This window comes from Drosophila biarmipes, chromosome 3R, assembly GCF_025231255.1.
Source record: "Drosophila biarmipes strain raj3 chromosome 3R, RU_DBia_V1.1, whole genome shotgun sequence".
In the NCBI taxonomy this organism is placed as follows: domain Eukaryota; kingdom Metazoa; phylum Arthropoda; class Insecta; order Diptera; family Drosophilidae; genus Drosophila; species Drosophila biarmipes.
Window position 1 is genome coordinate 138,040 of NC_066616.1, and position 20,303 is coordinate 158,342.

At 44.0% G+C, this 20,303-nt stretch overlaps 1 protein-coding gene across 2 annotated transcripts; it reads right to left on the reverse strand.

Annotated features, from left to right (window-relative positions):
* Positions 1-18,092: 18,092 nt before the first annotated feature.
* Positions 18,093-18,853, reverse strand: LOC108027472 (uncharacterized). Of its 2 annotated transcripts, none has more exons than XM_050889094.1 (2): positions 18,542-18,853; positions 18,093-18,432 (listed from the first exon to the last, which is right to left on the reverse strand). In XM_050889094.1, the coding sequence occupies exons 1-2, from the start codon at positions 18,672-18,674 to the stop codon at positions 18,182-18,184; spliced, it is 384 nt and encodes a 127-aa protein (XP_050745051.1). In that variant the 5' UTR covers positions 18,675-18,853; the 3' UTR covers positions 18,093-18,181. The 2 variants fall into 2 exon arrangements, with proteins under 2 accessions (XP_050745051.1, XP_016954406.1); XM_017098917.2 differs by having other exon boundaries at positions 18,093-18,429; positions 18,542-18,851.
* Positions 18,854-20,303: the final 1,450 nt, after the last annotated feature.

A 20,303-nucleotide genomic window follows, 5' to 3' on the forward strand; every position in this document is an offset into this window, starting at 1 on the left:
TATTTTCCGAACAACTTTCCGATCGTTCCTAAGATAGCTATATGATATAGTCGTCCGATTTTTATAAAATTTAATTCGAAATTCAAAACTAATTAAAAAATGTTATTTCCAAGCTTAGAAGGTTATATGTTGAAAAAAACCACAGATATAATAATTATTCCTATGGGAGCTATAAGATATAGTTCTTCGATCCGTCTGGTTCCAACTTATATACTACCTGCGATAGAAAGAAGAATTTTGGAAAAGTTTCAGCCCGATAGCTTTAAAACTGAAAGACTAGTTTACGTAGAAGGGGACGGACATGGTTAGATCGACTCGTCTAGTGACGCTGACCAAGAATATGTATACTCTAGAATGCCGACGAGGAAAATACCGTCAAAAATCTAATAAATAAAAATAGATTGAAATGTAAAAATTTCAAGCCCGCCGTCATTGAGTTATCCGACAAACAACAGATAAATAATATAGGTAAAGATCAATTAGAAGGATTAAAGGAAAAAATAGTTAACTTTAAGAACACACATAAAAGGGGAAATAAATCTTATTCACGACTGGCCAATATACGGGAAACAATATCCGTATGCTTTATCTGTCACCGACGTTGTGAAAAGCGAAATCAGTTCTCGATGAAGCTCTAGCTGGCGATAAACTCGCTAAAGTTTTAAAAAAGAATAATAATAAGAACAATGCCTTGTAAAAGCTATTATTTCGGAAGTAGTCGGTAATGGCCTTCAAATCTTCCTTCAATTTATTATGTGGTTGTAGCTGTTCTTGTTGAATTTATATTTAAATTTATATTAGAATTTGTTATTGTTTGTTTTAATTTTCACTTTTTTTTTTTGATTTTGTGAATATTAGTTTTTTGAGTCCGTTTTGCATCTTGTTTTTTGTCTTACCGACAAGTTTATTATGTCGATTATTGTAATGATTATTTCATTTATTAATTTCCTTCTTTGTTTTCAACGCAAACTTTTTTGTCGCTTGGTTAGGTTTTCATTAGAACACGCAAGTTTCTTTCCATTTTAAAACCGTTAGATATTTATTTTAATGCTTTATTTAGAAAAAATTAGGCGTGACCCACGTTGGTCTGCAATTAATTTCACGTGGCAATTTTATTTAAAAAATTTTAATTTTTATTTTTATTAACTTTATTTCAACTTTTGCTTTATTCCGATTTTTTTTTCACTATTCACAATCAATATTTCTTAGAACTTATCTTTTTGGGTGCAAAAACGGACTGCCAGGACAAGGGTCGATTATCTGATAATCAAACCTCGGCTCAATAGAATTTGCGAACTCATTAAGAGTAGTACAAGGGTTTGACTCAAGAGAGTCGGGAAATAGGATGATCCAATTCTCCGCTCGATAGTGAGATTAAGCAAATCGGAATAATCTGCAGTTTTTAAGCTGTCCGGGTGTTGACCGGATGCTCGAAGTTACAAAAACTTTTTATGCTAGCAGCACCGCGGCGCAATTGACACTTTATAATAAACTTTTACTGAAGAGGGAAGCTAATTTGGATTTTGTAGAAAAAGCTCTGGTTCCCAGCTAAGAATTTTTTATAAGTGACTTGGGTAAGGCGGAGGGGCACTTGAGCTGAAAAGCGTTCTATGAATATTTTATGAAGAATTTGTTTTTAGTTTGGGAAAGAAGGCTGGGATCTTGAGCTAGATAACTTTTGTGTGTGTGTGTAAATAGTTGTACCCCTCTGTGGCAAAGGGAAAAGCACTGCGGCACAGTAAGTGTCTAACTTATTTAATTAAATACCTATAAATTTAAGGAATTTCACTGTTTCGTCACCCTTTCATCTTTTCAATACTTCTCAATACAAATTTTAAAATTCTAATTAATCTGAAAATGTGATTTTCAGCTTTGAATTTGTAAAAACACCAGCGTAAAGTATTCCGCCTTTCAGTGGACCGTCGTAATTTTGTCTTGCGCTCCAAATTTTTTGTTTTTTTTTTTTTTCCATAAACTATCGGTGTTTAATTTATTTTCGTATACGAGTATTTATTTAGCTTTTTATTTCTTTAACAACATCCGTTAACAACATCAGCTTGCACGTCTTATCTCTGTGCAGAGTTTGTTGTAATTGTTTATCTAATTGCCGTCTCCTTTTCTTCCAAACGCTGTTTTTAGCGATAAGAGTGAAGGCGCTCACACTCCCGCATAAGTTTTTTTGTTGGATCATCAAAAAACTTACCCCCAGCTTACTCACTCCCACTCACTCTCTCCCGCTCTCTAATTCTTTCTTTTATTTGCTTAGCTTTATACTCTTTGCACTTTGGTTCGGAATTTTGAGATATTGGCTGTCTGTTATTTAAGGAAATGCAAGTTCTTCATTTCGGCGGGGCACCAGAGAATTACGTGCCATTCGTGCACGTTTTTCGTTTGTAAAATGCCTTGGCTATTTGGGCCTGGTAAGCGATGCAAGCATCTTGAGCTACTATTGTGACAAATGCATGTATGAAACCCAGGCGATCTCTATTAGACGGCTTACAAAAGCACTGTTACGGAATTAATCCTAAGCAGCCGTAGAAATAATGATCTGCTTGTGGCGCTTGAGTTGCAGCTCACTAGCCGTATGCTATCTAAGCCCTATTCTCTTAAGCGTAAAAAGATCGCGGTCGATAGACAACCTACGGAAGCCGTTAGTAAAACTCTCTCCGCAGCGCAAAACCAATTTTTGTTTCCCGGCTCAGTCCTGACCTTTCGTTAATGGACGAACGTAAGAAATTCATATGATGATCTAAAGGTTAAACAATTTAATATTCCATATGCTGGGGAAGTATATTATTTAAGATCGGAGCTGCCTGTGCTTATTTTGAAACTATTTGTTCAGGCAGCTTTTAGCGTGTAGGCATTTCTTTTAAAGGGTACGAAGAAGATTTGTTCAAAGGAATTTGGAAATCCTTTTGAACAGGAATTACATCTACATCTTCATCTTCATCTATCCTAAAAACTACGCTCTTTCTTTCTGCTTTCCTATCAGAATACAAAGAAAACTGACCAAATTGTCTACTAATAGTTTTTCTTTTTCTTTCCTTTGTTATTGTGTTAATAGAAACCCGGTCACAACCGCAAGCAATTCTTTGTTCCGAAGTCTTTCCAAGTGGGTACGAAACTTACAGGGTTGATCGTCCGTCCCGACATGGAAGTGCAGTTTTAATTGGAGCTAACTCAGAATTTACGTCTGAAGCTTAACGTAAGAAAAACTAAATAAATAAATCGCATTTCTGTGTCTAAAACTATCCCTTCCGGGTATTTCTGTATACATAATGTGCTCATATAGTCCGCCGTCCTCTGAATTTTCAATATATGCGAATCATTTGTCCGCTTCCCAGTTTATCTCAAGTACATATACAAATACATATACTTAAGTGCTCGGTCTGATACCGTGCTTAACGCCCAGTGTTATAGAAACTTTTTAGCTCGTTGCAAGATCCAGTTTATACTGGATCGAAAAGAGTTTTATAGTTTTGTTAACACAAAGCCTAAATCTGCAAATTTTCCATCATCACTTAATCCACCTATTCAACATCAAGTCCTCCAGATCTGTCTTACTTATATGACACGCCTAAAACAAACTTAAGTACACTTATCCAGTATACTCTCCGGGTCCTGACGGAGACGCTGGATGTGTGCTCAGATATTACGCTAAGAGAGATTTGCCCCATAAAATCGGTTGTAAGTAACATAACAATGAATCCAACTCCGCATGTTGACCTAACGTCCGTAGTACCGACGGAAACTGGTAGTACCAAAACCTAACACATGTAAAACAGTTACCTGTGTACCGCAGCGAAAATAAATTTGTTTCTAACCTTTCATCCCTGGGCATTACGGCCTATATCCGTAAGAAAGTTCTGATGAATATTCTAAAGTTTGAACAATTTAATTTCCCATACAGAGAAGTATCATCATTTAAGATCGGAGTTTCTTCTGCTCATTTAACAACTATATGGCATTTTTGTCAAAGAGTACGAAGCCAAAAAAAGAAAATTCGTTCAACGGAAGTTGGAAATACCACGCCATCCACATCTACATCTTCATTTATTTCAAAAAACTATATTCTTTTCTTCTGCTTTCCTATCAGAATGCAAGAGGCTGAAAAAGTAAAATAACCAAATTGTAAACTTATAGTTTTTCCTTTTCTGCCCATGTTATTGTGTTTACAGAAACCTGGAAATTCTTAGTTCCGAAATATTTTCAAGTAAGTACAAGACTTACTGGCTTGATTGATTTTAATTGGAGTTGATTTTAATTGGAGTTGATTCAGAACTAACATCCGAAGTAATAATATCCGACATTAAATTTCTGTGTGTAAAACTATCCCTTCCGGGTATTTCTATATATATGACATGTTCCTATATTGAGACGTCATCCGAATTCCAAATATATGAGAATCACCTGTCCGCTATCCATTATATCTTATGTAAACTTTCAGTTAATAGTTTTAGGTGGCTTCAATATACCTATATTATTACCTTCGACGCAGCATGATTTTCTAGACGGCTTACTTAATATTTCATTGTCTCAAGTGAGTCATGTTCCTAACTTTTTACGTCGATTACTGGATCTATGCTTTGTTTCTAGCCCAGATTGTGTTTGCATAGTTAGAACCTCTGCAATTACCTTTTCAGAAGACCCGTATCACCCAACGCTGGAGATGCCTATTGACACGGGTACAAAAGTGCATGCACTATCGGAAAAGTCAGCTAAACGCATTTGCTGCTTTCGTAGATCAAACTTTGCACTTATTAATAACCCTATATATTCTCGGATTGGTCTAATCTGTACTTATGTACTAACGTGGTTTAATAAAGAACTGGCACGAAATGTAAAGTCTAGACTCTACAAACAGTTTGGAGCTTCCGGTTTGCAAGCTGCAGTTTCCTAATACTTAATCGTTCGGTCTGATTTTACCGTGCCTGTCGTCCAATGTTACAAAAACTATTTAGCTCGTTGTAAAGTCCAGTTTACACTGGATCATATTGTTAACACAAAGTGTAAAACCGTAAGTTTTCCATTATCACTTAAATTTGAAATTCGGCTGCAAATACTGATCAGACCACATCCGATCTTTTTGCGTAGTTTTTTCAAACCACCTATTCAACATCGAGTCCTCCATATAGCATACACAAATGCATTTCAAAGGGTCAAACCAGTCTACTCTCCGGCTTCGATCTAAGACTTTGTGTAGACTATTGCACAAACTTTTTACTTTGTCTTTAGAAACCTCAGATATTCCTCACAGATGGAAGGAGTCGTTCGTTATCCCGCTTCAGAAAAAGGGGAGTAAATTGAATGCATGCAATTACAGAGGTACGAGTATTTCAAAGCTTTTAGGTATACCGAAGCTCTTTGAGAACATTATTGCGCCCCATTTGCGGCACAGTTGTAGGTCCCTTATCTCCTCTTGTCAACACGCATGTATAGAGCGTAGATCAATGACAACCAACCTTTTGGAATTTACTTCATTATTGATAGGTGGTTTTAGAAAAAATTGTCAGACTGATGTAATTTACACTGATTTCAGTAAGGAGTTGATTCTGTCAATCACCTGATTCTAGTCCGGAAATTGGACCTTTAAGGGTTTCCAGGTGATATTCTTAGGTGGAATTTAAGTTATTTGAATGGCATGATTCAAAGGTTTATTTCTAAAAACTGTTTTTCACCGATAATCCGAGATACGTCCGGTGGACCACAAGGAAGTCATCTTGGCCAGCTATTGCACATTATTTATAAGTGATCTGTCTCACGTAAAGTTCGTTCTGCGATTTAATGATCCCGCACTAAGTTTAGCTTTAACATCTGATATCTATGCATTTCAAATATGGTGCATGGATAATTAATTAAATTAAAATTGTTCTAAGTGGTAACTAATGAACCTTTTTCGTGTCAGCCCTCATTATGCAACTTATACTTTGAGTGGTTGTGAGTTAGATAGGATAACGCATGCTGATGACCTTGGTGTCCATAAGAATCCTAAACTTAAATTTTCTGATTACATTTCTACCGTGGTGAATAAAGACAGGAGCGTGCTTGCATTAATCAAAAGGTGGTCGAAGGGATTCGATGATCCCTATGCCACGTTTATTTCATTAGTCCGACCAATTCTTGAGTACTGCTCTCCTGTTTGGAGTCCTGAATATTGGGTCCATATAGACCGGATTGAGTCTGTACAAAAGAATATAATATTTGCTTTACGGGGACTTAACTGGATACAAGGTTATTACTACCATCCTTTTCTAGTAGACTACTTCTTATTAACTTACCATCATTACCTATTCGTAGAACTATGCTTGGTATTACGTTTATTAAAAATCTTATTCATAGTGATGTGGAGAGTCCCGAATTACTGTATCGCGTGCATTTTATTGTTCCAAATAAATTAACTAGAAACTATATTCCGCTAGTATTATGCAATACAATTATGCAATACATGCTTTAAATCAATAATAGTATCCCTAGCAACTAATTAGTTTTACTTTGTGTATCTTGTCTATGCGTATTTTGACCAGACTTTCTAATTTTCTATTGTTATATTGTCTTTTTTTCCTCGATTTCATCGACATCTAAGAAAAAAAAAACATTCTGTCAAATAATATGCTGCGAGTACCATTAGACACAAATGAGCCAAGGTCTTATCCTTTTAGTTAAAAATTTTTTGCACTATGCACACTTATTACACACTTTATTTTATGTGGCTGCCACAGTTTTTCGCGGCTTGCACCCTACTGAAGAAACATACCCTGCACAGAAAGCCCAAGATCCTGCATTGCCAATCTTAAATATAGTTTTCAAGATCCCAGTGTTGATTCTGGCAGACGGACATGGGTAGATCGACTTGGCTAATGATCACCAAAATCACACCAGTACAGAAGATAATGCATTAATAATCACTATCTGTAGAGCCGTCCATAGTGAAGGGAGTATGTAAGGATGGACTTAATCGTTGCATCTGCTTTCAGTAGTAAGGGATATTAGCATTAACCTGTAAAAAGATCCCTATCTTTTGTTTAAAATATAATTAAGTTTTATTATAAGCCTTTGCTTTCTCTCCGTATTATTAAAAATGTATTATTTTCCATTGCAGGCTTTTCAAATCACGACGCTTATTCGAGAATATTCTGAAGTTGCGAAAGAAATGAAGTAACAGATGTTAAAGCAGAATAAATAAATTTAATGTTAATTTCAGGAAAAATAAATCATTCAAAGTGTTAATAAAAAATAAGTAATAAAAGCTTTTGAGTTTTGCGAAGGTAATGCTTCAGTTTTAACTGGACTTGGTTTAGGGAGAATTCGCTTTAAGACTATATAACGTGGCTCATGAATTCATCCTTAGACTCTTTGCTTTAATTTTTTAAAATTTTCAAAAAACATCTAATTTTTATTGAAAGGTAGGTACCCTCTGCTTGCAAATCTATATCTCCAGATGTGGTTTGTTTTTTTTTTTAATTTTAAAGAAGATTTTAAAATATGCCTCTGTTTGTCACCTACAATCGTTTTTTTTTTATAAGTCGGACAAATTTCTTGTTTTTAACATATAGAATCATTTCCAACCTCTGATTTCTACTACAAACTTACCATGCAGAAAGTAGTACTTCTGGCCTACTCCTACTGGAAGGTTATGGACATAAGAAATCTAATGAGAGTGAGCGAGAGTGAATTAATTGCTTCAGCAATACTGTAACGAACTGATTACTTTGGTTTCTGCTCGCTACGGTATTTGTGCGGCTAGATCAGTAGATTGTGTGTGTTCGTCCCACCAAATTTACATAAACGTGACCGCCCAGTAGATCAGTGAAACAGCACAGAATTCTCGGGTTCGGAGTGGGTTTATTGCGGGTATAACTGCAGTCGGCTTTACAATTCGCTTATCTCGCTGTCTCCGACGGTGTGGGTTGTCTTGTCGCTCCTTGAAGATCCTTGACCGCTGCTTACTCCTGACGCGATTGGCTCGGTGACTGCTCGGCCACGATTCAGACTCGCTATGGGGCAGCCGTGCGGGCTTAGGGAAGCGTCACCGTTCTCAGACTAGGGTGAACAGACTGACGAGGTTTTCAGGATCACTCCTCTCGATACCCGACCGCCTGTCCCTTGCTCTGTCCCGGATGGTCCCACGGGCTTCCGCTCAGATCGTGCGGACAGTCAAGGCGGAACGCCAGGAAGCTGCCTCGCTCTTCACTTCGCTTCTCTCCCTTGTGTCTCGCTACTCTAGGGGTTCTGTTGCGCCGCTCCGGGACTTCTCTCCCTTCTGGCTTGCTACTCTAGGGATTCTGTTGCGCCGCTCCTGGACTTCTCTCCCTTCTGGCTCGCTACTCTCGGGGTTCTGTTACGCCGCTCCGGGACTTCTCTCCCTTCTGGCTCGCTACTCTAGGGGTTCTTTCGCGCCGCTCCGGGACTTCTCTCCCTTCTGGCTGATCGCGCCAGAACCTGCTCAACTCCACTTGGCGCACTGGGCTCACGCCGGGATACGTCAGCGTAGTGCTTGGGCGAGGCACACTGGGCTCGACAGGCTTACCCCCGAGCTCACGATTTCAATTCTAAGTCTAGTAGACCCTCCAGGCGTAACGCCAGGACTTCGTCGGCAGGACAGAACAAAACTTAGCCGTGTGGTGCCTCCTTAAAACCTCAACCTCTTGTGTCTCAGTTTGGAGATTCCTAGTAATCCCAATCCCGAACGTCTCGACATGACAATGTTGCTCCTCGTAGGCTCCCACGGCGTAGCTTGCTTGGATGGTTTTCGTTCGACTGCTTGTCTTAACCCTTGATAATCGTACTCGACTGATGCTCTGGACTGACTGCTCGCTCTTGACTGACTGATCTCGGCTTAATAATCTCGACTGAATCATCTCGACTGAATGATCCCGCTGCCTGCGCCCTGCGGGTTTATATAGGGCCTCTGGGAACCGTTATTTCCCTTTTGCACACGGCCCGCAAAAAATCTCCCCACATCGGGTCCAAAGTCCATGGTTCCTGTTTGACCCTCTTGTCCTTGACGCACTGCTTCCCGCCGCAGTCCAGCCTGATGCTGCCGTCCCGCTGATCCCGGAGATGCATGCGGCATGTTTGTGTGCCGCACCGCTGCCGAGATGTGGCACCTTCTTTCACGGTCCAAAGTTCACGGCCGCGTCCAAGGTCCGGCGGCGTCCTGTTACTCCTTTTTGCACACGGCACTCTCGCTCCGCCCGCCAAGTCTCCGCTCTCTCCTTCTCCATTGTTGGTCTCCAAGCTCTCTTGGTCTCCGAACCCTCTTGCTCTCCAAACACTCTCGCTCTCCAAATTTCCTTGTCTCCAAACTCCCAAGCTCCCACTCTCCGGCGTTGCCTTGTATATCCTCGCCCTTGAGTCATGGCGCATCTCGTTCCGGTTCCCTCGGTGCTCCCTCGTTGCTCCCTCGACGTTCCCTCGACGCTTTCCATCTTGTTTCCTTTCCACAGCGCCGGTCGACCTCCGTATAGCAATTTCGAATCTCCCGCGCCGATCCTCCATCTGTTTCCACTGGCACCGATATTAATCAGCTATCGATACCCAGAGGGCCTGCTCACGATATCGATATCGCAGGTGCGGCGTTGCCACTTGCGAGCCGCGATGTTCATCATCACCGATATTTCCATTTTCTTGTGCCCATCGATCGCACTATCGACCAGTGTCAATCGACCGCCTATCGAGGCGCCCCCTTCCCTGTTGAATGGAATGCAAATTGTTTATGCCCGTGCACCAGTTGGCAGGTTGCCTTTGTTGACCACGAGTGCCCTTTCAGACTCCAGCAGCTGTGCTTCCTGGTTTGGACCCCGATCCGGCCCGCGATCCCGTCTCCTCGTCTGGGCATGATGCACTTCTCCGTGATGCTTGGCCTCTTTCGGTACAGCTCTCTTAGCTGTGCCGACTTCCCCCTTCCTTTGGCAGACTGCTGCTGCCAGTCCTAATCAGATCCTTGTAGACCTTGGTTCGTTCCTTTCCGCATTCGTTATCCTTGACGTGTTCCTTGTACTGTACACGATTGTATCGTAGTGCCTTGTAGAGAATCCTTCGAGTTTTATCTGTGTATCCTATAAGAATCGTAGGAGTGATCCTCGGAGTCTCTCCTCACTCCTGAGCATCGTTGGAATAATCCTCGGGCTCTTTTCTTTGTATCCTTTGGGCATCCTTGGAGCTATCCTTGGACCCTTCTCCTCGCGTCCTTTGGGTATCCTTGGAGCATCCTTGGACCCCTTTCCTCGTGTCCTTCGGGTATCCTTGGAGCTATCCTTGGACCCCTTTCCTCGTGTCCTTCGGTTATCCTTGGAGCTATCCTTGGACCCCTTTCCTTGTGTCCTTTGAGAATCTTTGAAACTTTACTGTTGCCTTTTGTCTACCGTATCTGCTTGTAGCTGCTCGCTTGTGTTCTGTGTTTGTTGTTGTTTCAGCTCGCTCACGTGGATGGTCCTCTCTTTTTTTGTGTTCACGTGCCGTATTTTGCAGATTACTGGTGACGCAAAATCCGTGACCTGGTAAGGTCCGTCGTATCTTGGGGCCAACTTTGCTGCGAACCCCTCGGCCTTGTTCCTTGGCCCACACGACGTCTCCCACCGCTGGTGTCCATTGTTTTTTTAGGGACTCGGCCGTTGCGCTCCGCAGTGGCACCAATTCAGTCCACTTGGAGAACCTGTCTATCAGCACCAGCAGCATTTGGTTGGTGTGTTTTGAACGCGGCAGGGGTCCGACGAAGTCTGCGCATACTGTAGCCCACGGTTCCTCCGGCACCTGCGTTAGCATTTTCCCAGCTGCCTGCATCTGATTTGGCTTGAATCTGATACATGTTGTGAGGAGTTGAATAACTCCCCACAAATCCCGGCAGCAGATGGCCGGCCGCTCACCAGGTACGCGGCGAATTCGCGTAGTGGCGGCGCGGCGGAGATCGAAGACGGAGAACGAGAGAGTTTGGAGATCGAGGACGGAGAACGAGAGAGTTTGGAGATCGAGGACGGAGAACGAGAGAGTTTGGAGATCGAGGACGGAGAACGTGAGAGTTTGGAGAACGTGAGAGTTTGGAGAGGAAGAGAGTTTGGAGAGGAAGAGAGTTTGGAGACAAGGGAATTTGGAGAGCGAGAGAGTTTGGAGAACAAGAGGGCTCGGAGACCAAGAGAGTTTGGAGACCAACAATGGAGACGGAGAGAGCGGAGACTTGGCGGGCGGAGCGAGAGTGCCGTGTGCAAAAAGGAGTAACAGGACGCCGCCGGACTTTGGACTTTGGAAAGAGGGTGCCACATCTCAGCAGCGGTGCGGCACATAACCATGACGCATGCGTCCCCGGGATCAGCGGGACGGCAGCATCAGGCTGGACGGCGGCGGGAAGCAGTGCGTCAAGGACAAGAGGGTCAAACAGGGACCATGGACTTTGGACCCGATGTGGAGAGTTTTGGCGTGCCGTGTGCAAAAGGGAAATAGCGGTTCCCAGAGGCCCTATATAAACCCGCAGGGCGCTGGCAGCGAGATCAGTCAGTCAAGAGCAGTCATCGAGATCAGTCAGTCAAGAGCAGTCATCGAGATCAGTCAGTCAAGAGCAGTCATTGAGAAGAGTCAGTCAAGTGAAGAGCATCCAGTCGAGATCAGTCAGTCAAGAGCGAGCAGTCAGTCGAGAGCAAGGAGTCGTCGGAAGCAGCGCCGTGGGAGCCTACGAGGAGCAAGATCGTCACGTCGAGACGTTCGGGATTGGGATTACTAGGAATCTCCGAACTGAGACACAGGTGGCTGAGGTTTAAGGAGGCGCCACACGGCCAAGTTCTGTTCTGTCCTGCCGACGAAGTCCTGGCGGTACGCCTGGAGGGTCTACTAGACTGAGATTTGAAATCGAGAGTAGCAAGCCAGAAGGGAGAGAAGTCCCGGAGCGGCGTAACAGAACCCTTAGAGTAGCGAGCCAGAAGGGAGAGAAGTCCCGGAGCGGCGCAACGGAACCCCTAGAGTAGCGGGCCAGAAGGGAGAGAAGTCCCGGAGCGGCGCAACAGAACCCCTAGAGTAGCGAGCCAGAAGGGAGAGAAGTCCCGGAGCGGCGCAACAGAACCCTAAGAGTCACGGGCCAGAAGGGAGAGAAGTCCCGGATCGGCGTTTACCCTCGAACACAGCATAGAAGTCAAGACCTACAGCCACCTGTCAGGAGTAGTTCGCAGGACATCGCCACCAGCAAGCAGGACACCACACCGCAACGGCCACGCAAGGAGGATCGAGCCCGTAGAAACGGCACGGACAGTACGCGGAAGGGTGAGGCTAGGGTGGAACGTTCGTTTACACGAGGTACGGAAGCGAAGTGAAAAGCGAGGCAGCTTCCTGGCGTTCTGCCTTGACTCTCCGCACGATCTGAGCGGAAGCCCGTGGGACCATCCGGGACAGAGCAAGGTACAGGCGGTCGGGTATCGAGAGGAGTGATCCTGGAGAGCTCGTCAGTCTGTTCACCCTAGTCTGAGAACGGTGACGCTTCCCTAAGCCCGCACGTCTGACCCCACAGCGAGTCTGAACCGTGGCCGAGCAGTCACCGAGCCAGCGACGTCAGGAGCAATCAGCGGTCGAGGATCTTCGAGGAGCGACAAGACAACCAGCCACGTCAGGAGCAATCAGCGGTCAAGGATCTTCGAGGAGCGACGAGACGACCCACACCGTCGGAGACAGCGAGACGAGAAAGTTATAAAGCCGACTCCAGTTATACCCGCAATAAACCCACTCCGAACCCGAGAATTCTGTGCTTTTTCACTGAACTACTGGGCGGTCAAGTTTATATAAATTTGGTGGGACGAACACACACAATCTACTGAGCTAGCCGCACAAATACCGTAGCGAGCAGAAACCAAACAAATCAGTTCGTTACAATGTCTCGCATCCTCTTACGTGGGCTAGATCGTCTCCGTGCATGCCTGGCCAGTAGTACCGGGCTGCCAGACGTGCTATTGTCCTTCTGCTTCCTACATGACCAGCTGCCGGTGAGTCGTGGTTCTCTTTCAGCACCGCTTCTCGCAGAGCTTTCGGGACGCACATCTTCCACGTCGCGACATCCTCACTGCCTGCTCTGTGTGGAATGTTCCTGTCGAGGTGTCTCTCTCCATTACGTAGTCCGGGTACTTTTGTGGCTGCATTCTAATCTTTTCGCGCATGTCCTGAATCTAGCTGCATGCTGCGGAGGCTTCCGTCGCCGATGTCTCCTTGATCCCTCGCAGTGTTACTGGTAGTGGCTGCCTTGATAATGCGTCTGCCACCACATTGAGTTGTCCCTTCCTGTACGCTATTTTGAAGTCATACTGCTGCAACTCCAGGGCCCATCTGGCGATCCTTCCTGAAGGGCACTCGATGATGTTGAGCCACTTCAGCGCCATGTGGTTCCAAATACGGCTTCAGTTTCCGGATCGCCCAGACTATTGCCAAACACTCCTTCTCGGTCGTGGAGTAGTTTTTCTCAGCCCCGTTAAGCGTTCGTCTTGAGTAAGAGATCACCTTTTCGGCACGTTCGGTTTCCTGGGTCAAAATGGCCCCAACACCGTAATCACTTGCGTCCGTCTGCAGGACAAATGGTTTTTCAAAATCCGGGCACGCCAGTACAGGGTCTGCCACCAGCCTTGCCTTTACCTCTTCGAATGCCGACTGATGTTCCTGTGTCCACACCCACTTGTTGCCCTTGCGCAGCAGATCGTTGAGTGGTTTGACTATTTTTGCGAAGTCAGGTACAAATCGCCGATACCATGAAGCTACTCCCAGGTACTGTCGGAGCTCTCTTACTGTTGACGGCGGCTCTAATTCAGCAATAGCTGCTACCTTTTCCGGATCCGTGCCTATCCCGTCGCTAGTCACTCTATGACCCAAATACAGGAGCTCCTTGTTAAAAAACTGGCATTTTTCCGGGTTTAATCTCAGATTAGCCTCTTTCAGTCGCCGGAATACCTCTTTCAAGTTTGCCTTGTGCTCTTCTAGTGTGCGTCCGATCACTATGATATCGTCCTGGTACGCAAATACGTGCGGCGACATCTCGGGACCAATTACCCGATCCAACACCCGCTGGAAGGTCGCAGATGCCGAATGGAGTCCGAACGGCATTACTCTCCACTGGAATAAGCCCTTTCCCGGCACTGTAAATGCAGTGTACTGCCTGCTGCTTTCTTTCAGCGGGATTTGCCAGTAGCCATCCTTCAGGTCCAAGCTGCTTATGTACCGTGCCTCTCTCAGCTGGTCGAGGATATAATTTATTCGAGGCATCGGGTAGGCATCCTTTATCGATTTGGCGTTCATCTGCCTGAAGTCGACGCACAGTCTCCACTTGCCCGTCTTCTTCCTAACCATCACGATGGGAGAACTGTATGGGCTGGTTGAGTGCTCTATGCATCCCATTTGGAGCAGTTCGTCCACCTTCGCATTGATCTCCCCTTGAACTTTCGGATTCTTCGGGTAGTATCGCTGTTTTATTGGCTTGTCGTCCTTCATCGTTATTTGATGCTCTGCCATGTTCGACGTTCCTGTCATGGTTTTAAAACTGGCTAGCTCTGCCTCCAGGAACTTCGCTGTGTCGTCATACTCTGCTTCCTGCTGTACGACTGCTACCGATAGCCTCTCCTCAAACCACCCATTGTGTCGGTTCCTGGCCGGTATTCTCACCTCGTGTCCAGCGCACCTTATCTCGGTTCTGACTTGAGTTAGAAAGTCCCATCCTAACACTAATGAATCCACTACCCCTGGTAGTATCAACAGGTTCATGGTTAGTCGCTTATTCCCGAATGCGATCTCCACCTCCAGCTGTTCATCGATTCCACCGCACCTTCCGTCTGCTAACCTAACTTGCCGCCGTGTCCTCGTAATCCTTCCGAGGGCAGCCAGGTTGTCCGCCAGTTCCGTGCTTATAAAGCTCGCTGTTGCGCCGGTGTCGATCGCGGCCATGTACGTGCCTCCCCCAATCGCTACCGCTGCGGACAACTGCTGCTCCTCCTCGATTAGCTTGCCCGTTAGTTTAGAGAGGTAGCATCTTGCGACCCCCGCTCGCCTCTCTGCGGCTGAGGTCGCTGGGCATTTCCCGCCTGCTAGCAGCACTCGACGCTCCTGACACCTACTCTCCCGCACACCCTGCAGAACAACAGGCGTTGGAGTCGACATCCTCGTACCCAGTGTCCGTGGCCACCGCATTTTCGGCAGGCCTCATGGGGATCTGCAATGTGTGTCGTGTCCCGCGGCCTCTGTGTTGTGTTTGGCGGTTTCCACACCGTGTTCGCTGGTTGTATCTGTTGCTGCTGTGGTGGCGTCCATTGGCCTCCTCGTGGTGCTCTTGGTGCCTGCTGTCGTGGGACTCGTTGCGGCGGTGAAAATTGGTCATCTCTCCGTGTCTCCTGGCTATCTGTCTCCTCGCATCTTCTGCACGTGACCTGCGTTGGTGGTGACGACTTTGCCTTTGAGAACTTGTTTTCTTGGGCGAACGCTTCCCGCTTCTTTTCCAGTTCTTCGTATTTATCGGCAAATAGCATCACTTTGTACGCCCTTAAGAAGATCCTTAGGCTTGGGATGCAGTTTTCCTTTATGATCTTTAAGGTGTCTTTCGCAGAATAGTTTAGTGGCTGCGACATCGTCTGCATGTCGATCATGTAGTCTTTGAATGACTCACTGAAACCCTGCTTTCGTTGCCTGACTTGATCCGACAGCCTTGTAAAGAAATCTCTCGGCAGAAAGTAAAGATGGAACTGTCAATGAACTCGGCCCAGGTTTTCCACTGTTTGTTTCCATTGTTGGCGATAAACCACTTCAACGCCCTTCCTTTCAGCAACTCCGGCATTGCTCGGGGGATCATGTCTAGGTCCAGGAACTCGAACGGTTTTTCGACCCTTGCGTAATCCTCCTGGCTATGTCTTGAGGTCAGCACCGTTGTCCTCCTGTCCTGGCTTGACTCTCTCTTGTGAGCCTCCCTTTGCATGTTGTCGACGCTCAAGCTTGCTACTAGGTTATCTCCTTCAGCGTTACTTAGCGTGATACACGGGCCGGTTCTGTCGTAATACATGGCTTCCAACTCAGCCCAGATGTCGGCAAGTTGTGGATCGTTCTCTGTATCGGGGTAATACTCCGACAATGTCCTCCTCATGTCATCCTATCTGCCGTCCAGGGCGACATTAAGCCTTTGTGCGACATGGGCGAAGTCCTTCTTCTTAAGGCGGTAAATCCACTTCTTTCCCATTCTGCTTATTTTGCTTTCAACGCTGGGACAATCACGTTTTGGGCGCCAGATGTAACGAACTGATTACTTTGGTTTCTGCTCGCTACGGTATTTGTGCGGCTAGGTCAGTAGATTGTGTGTGTTCGTCCCACCAAATTTACATAAACATGACCGCCTAGTAGATCAGTGAAAAAACACAGAACTCTCGGGTTTGGAGTGGGTTTATTGCGGGTATAACTGCAGTCGGCTTTACAGTTTGCTTGTCTCGCTGTGGGTTGTCTTGTCGCTCCTTGAAGATCCTTGACCGCTGCTTGCTCCTGACGCGATTGGCTCGGTGACTACTCGGCCACGATTCAGACTCGCTATGGGGTCAGCCGTGCGGGCTTAGGGAAGCGTCACCGCTCTCCAGGATCACTCCTCTCGATACCCGACCGCCTGTCCCTTGCTCTGTCCCGGATGGTCCCACGGGCGCCGCTCTGGGACTTCTCTCCCTTCTGGCGCCAGGACCTGCTCAGCTCCACTTGGCGCACTGGGCTCACGCCGGGATACGTCAGCGTAGTGCTTGGGCGAGGCACACTGGGCTCGACAGGCTTACCCCCGAGCTCACGATTTCAAATCTAAGTCTAGTAGACCCTCCAGGCGTAACGCCAGGACTTCGTCGGCAGGACAAAACAAAACTTAGCCGTGTGGTGCCTTCTTAGACCTCAACCAGTTGTGTCTCAGTTTGGAGATTCCTAGTAATCCCAATCCCGAACGTCTCGACATGACAATGTTGCTCCTCGTAGGCTCCCACGGCGTAGCTTGCTTGGATGGTTTTCGTTCGACTGCTTGTCTTAACCATTGATAATCGTACTCGACTGATGCTCTCGACTGACTGCTCGCTCTTGACTGACTGATCTCGGCTCAATGATCTCGACTGAATCATCTCGACTGAATGATCCCGCTGCCTGCGCCCTGCGGGTTTATATAGGGCCTCTGGGAACCGCCCGCCAAGTCTCCGCTCTCTCCTTCTCCATTGTTGGTCTCCAAAGTCTCTTGGTCTCCGAACCCTCTTAAAAAAGTATATAAGGAGTAGGATTCAAACGATTTTATATAAAAAACAGAAGTAAAACAGAGCAAATTTTTTGGAAAAATCAGTTTTTTAAAAATTCTAAAATATTATTACAAAAAAAATTTTTTTGCCCTAATCTTAATACACGTTTTTATTTATTTACCGAACAGTATATGTAAAAAAATGGCTGGCAAATCAAAAATGTCACCCAAGAAATGTGTTCGGTTTGTAAAGGAACGGCTCATATTCTTCAAGAAGGATGATTGCTGTTTTTACTAAAATTAAGTTTAAAATATTTTTTAAAAAGCTGAAAAAAAAATTGATGATTTTTTTTATTTGTTAATTATGTCTCGAGTTGCGCCTAACCAATTTCGTTTATAACCATTTTTTTTTGTCGAGCAATTGAATTAAAATACAATAGAAACTACTGTTTACTTTCGTAACGGAGTCTTTTGTTTTCCTCTTTTTTTGTCATTCATTAGCTTCCAGTTTACGGCTTATTAAATATTTAATAAACGCATTCTTAATCAATTCAACAGTTCCAATTAGAAAATATTCATTAAGTGAGGTAAGCAACTATCGGTAATATTAATATTATTACACCAAGGGAATTATACATTTTTTATGTTGATGTCTGTTGGCTCCGCTCCGTTAGCATATTCGACCAATATAACGCCATCATATTTGAAATACAAAGCCTTTGATCAGTTGCTGGGCACCGTTGTTGTCATTAAAGATCCGAACTTATTCGCAGCAGGCGCCGTTTAAGGGCAAATATACTTGTAGCTCGAAATTTTTAGACCGGTGATGAAATAAAGACTCTGAACAGCGCAAACTTTTAATTTTTGAGTTTTTCTCTTACTTATGGACACGATTCATAAAAACTAAGTATTAATTACCTTCTATTCAAACGTACAAGATTCTACAAATAGTAATTTTTATAATTTAAGGGTAAGGAACAAGAACTACGGTCTCTAGCCTGTCCTGGGTTTTAGCGTTAGTACATCGTGTGTGTACTGTCGTCTTCTTGTACCAGTCGTCGTCTTGTACCAGTTGTCTTCCCCTGGGTGTAGCTCAGCCTCTCGGCCATAGTCCTGTGGTGGTAAATTGTCCTTGGCAATAAGTGTCAAAGAGCCCAGTTTATCGTTGTTGGTCGATGTATTCCACTTAGGACGCACATTCAAATATTCTTTCTTCCATCTCTTCCAGAACATGTTGTGAACTGCTAATATATAATTTCAATAGCTTGTCATGAACAATGTGATCAAGTTTTCGCCGAAAGATTCCAAGAAATCACTGCTTCTGCTTGTGCTACAGCTGTTAAGAAATCTTACCCGTGCTGGCTCGATCTTGGATTTTCAGGTTGGACACGAGCAAATAACAAAAGGTGCTGTTTGATGGATTGATGAATCCATTATGCTCTAGAGTGCTCAGATCAGCCTGGAGGAAAAACGAGGCATCAGTCATTTAGATCCATTCGATATTTTGCCATTCATTCATTGTGTTCCATCTGATAACTGATACGCCATTTGAGCAGGACAAACATCGATGAATCTTGTGTACTGTCTTTTTATTTGCTGACTGTCAATTTAAATTTTCCCACTAATTTACACGACAAAAATTTCAACTGGTTCTCAGATTCTAAAATGCTACAAATTCTACAGTTATGATCGCTGCCTTTAATTAGCTGAAAAAAAACTGACTGATGATTTAACCAAAAGCAAAATCTGTTAAGAATTCTAAGGTTGTTGGGCTAGAACTGTTTGTTTTAGCTGCAGTATCACGATGAACTAATTCAGAGTTTTAGTATTGGCTACTGAAGTCTTCTGTAGAGCGGCGTTTTCTTAAGTTGACTTGACAGAGCTATATCTTATTGCCCTCATGATACCGATGCATCGCCGAGAGCTATTTAGATTTTGGGCAGGAAAAATATCCATCTCCGCAAATAAAACAGCTGCCTTTTCCATTGCTGTATACCGCTGTACCTAAGCTTTAGTTTTTGAGCTGCTTGTCTGCCGATTCCTGACCAGGAAAGCTTTAGTACAATCCCATTCCCTTTTACCACTTTTATACCACGTCTAAAATCTCTACAAAAATTCTTAAATCTTTTGAGTCGGTATGATATACCAGCTTTAAGTTATAAGATCACGGGAACAATGAGAACAAAGACACGAATATGCGATACACGAATATATACACGAGCTTGCGACGACGTACGAAATTAAATCGTATATAATGGAGAGATACCGGGAGAATGTACATTAGTTCTAGTAGAGAGATACATTAAAACAAGAGAATAAACAAGGAAACGGAAAATTCGGTAAACGAGACGCCCTATCTAAGATCACTGGAACCGAATTTTTGATTCGCGTGATCCCTAGCAAGCAAGTTATTTAACCCGTAAAACCAGGCCTATGGCTTTTATAAACAAAATAACCCATTTAAGCCCGGAAATATATTATAGGTAGACCGAAAGATTTATTATTAACACAAAATAAAAACCGAACAAAATATAAAGTGAATGAAATAAATAACAAAAAGGAAAACTCAAAGAAAATCAAACAGAAATAAAAGTCATAACCGAACTAAAAAAAAAAACAACAAAGTAAACTAAGAGAATCTTCAAATAAATAATAAAAGATAAAGGGCTGAAGGGCATTCCCTCCCCAAAATCAGCACGACAACAATCAATCAAATTAACGAAGGAAGATTAACCCACAACCTCACAGAAGAAAGACCGTTTGGAGAGGAATTAATTTAAAATAATAAAAAATTAAACATTTTAATTTAAGTTCAGGGAATTGAGAAAAATAATAAATTTATTAATTAAGATAGTAAGATAGATTCATGAATTAAAAAATATCATCGATAAACAATCTGGAAGGTTTAATAAATAGCTTTGGTGAATTAAAATTAAAAATGGCAACCGGAGGTTCAGGACCAAATATCTCTGCAGGTGATATAGCCACAGCTGGTGGCCTAATAGTGAAATTAATTAATAGATTTATAAATGTTCAGTTGAATGAAGTGAGCAGGTTTAGAAGGAAGATTAGCCACAGATGCAAGCAATGTGGAGGATTATAAAATACAAAAAAT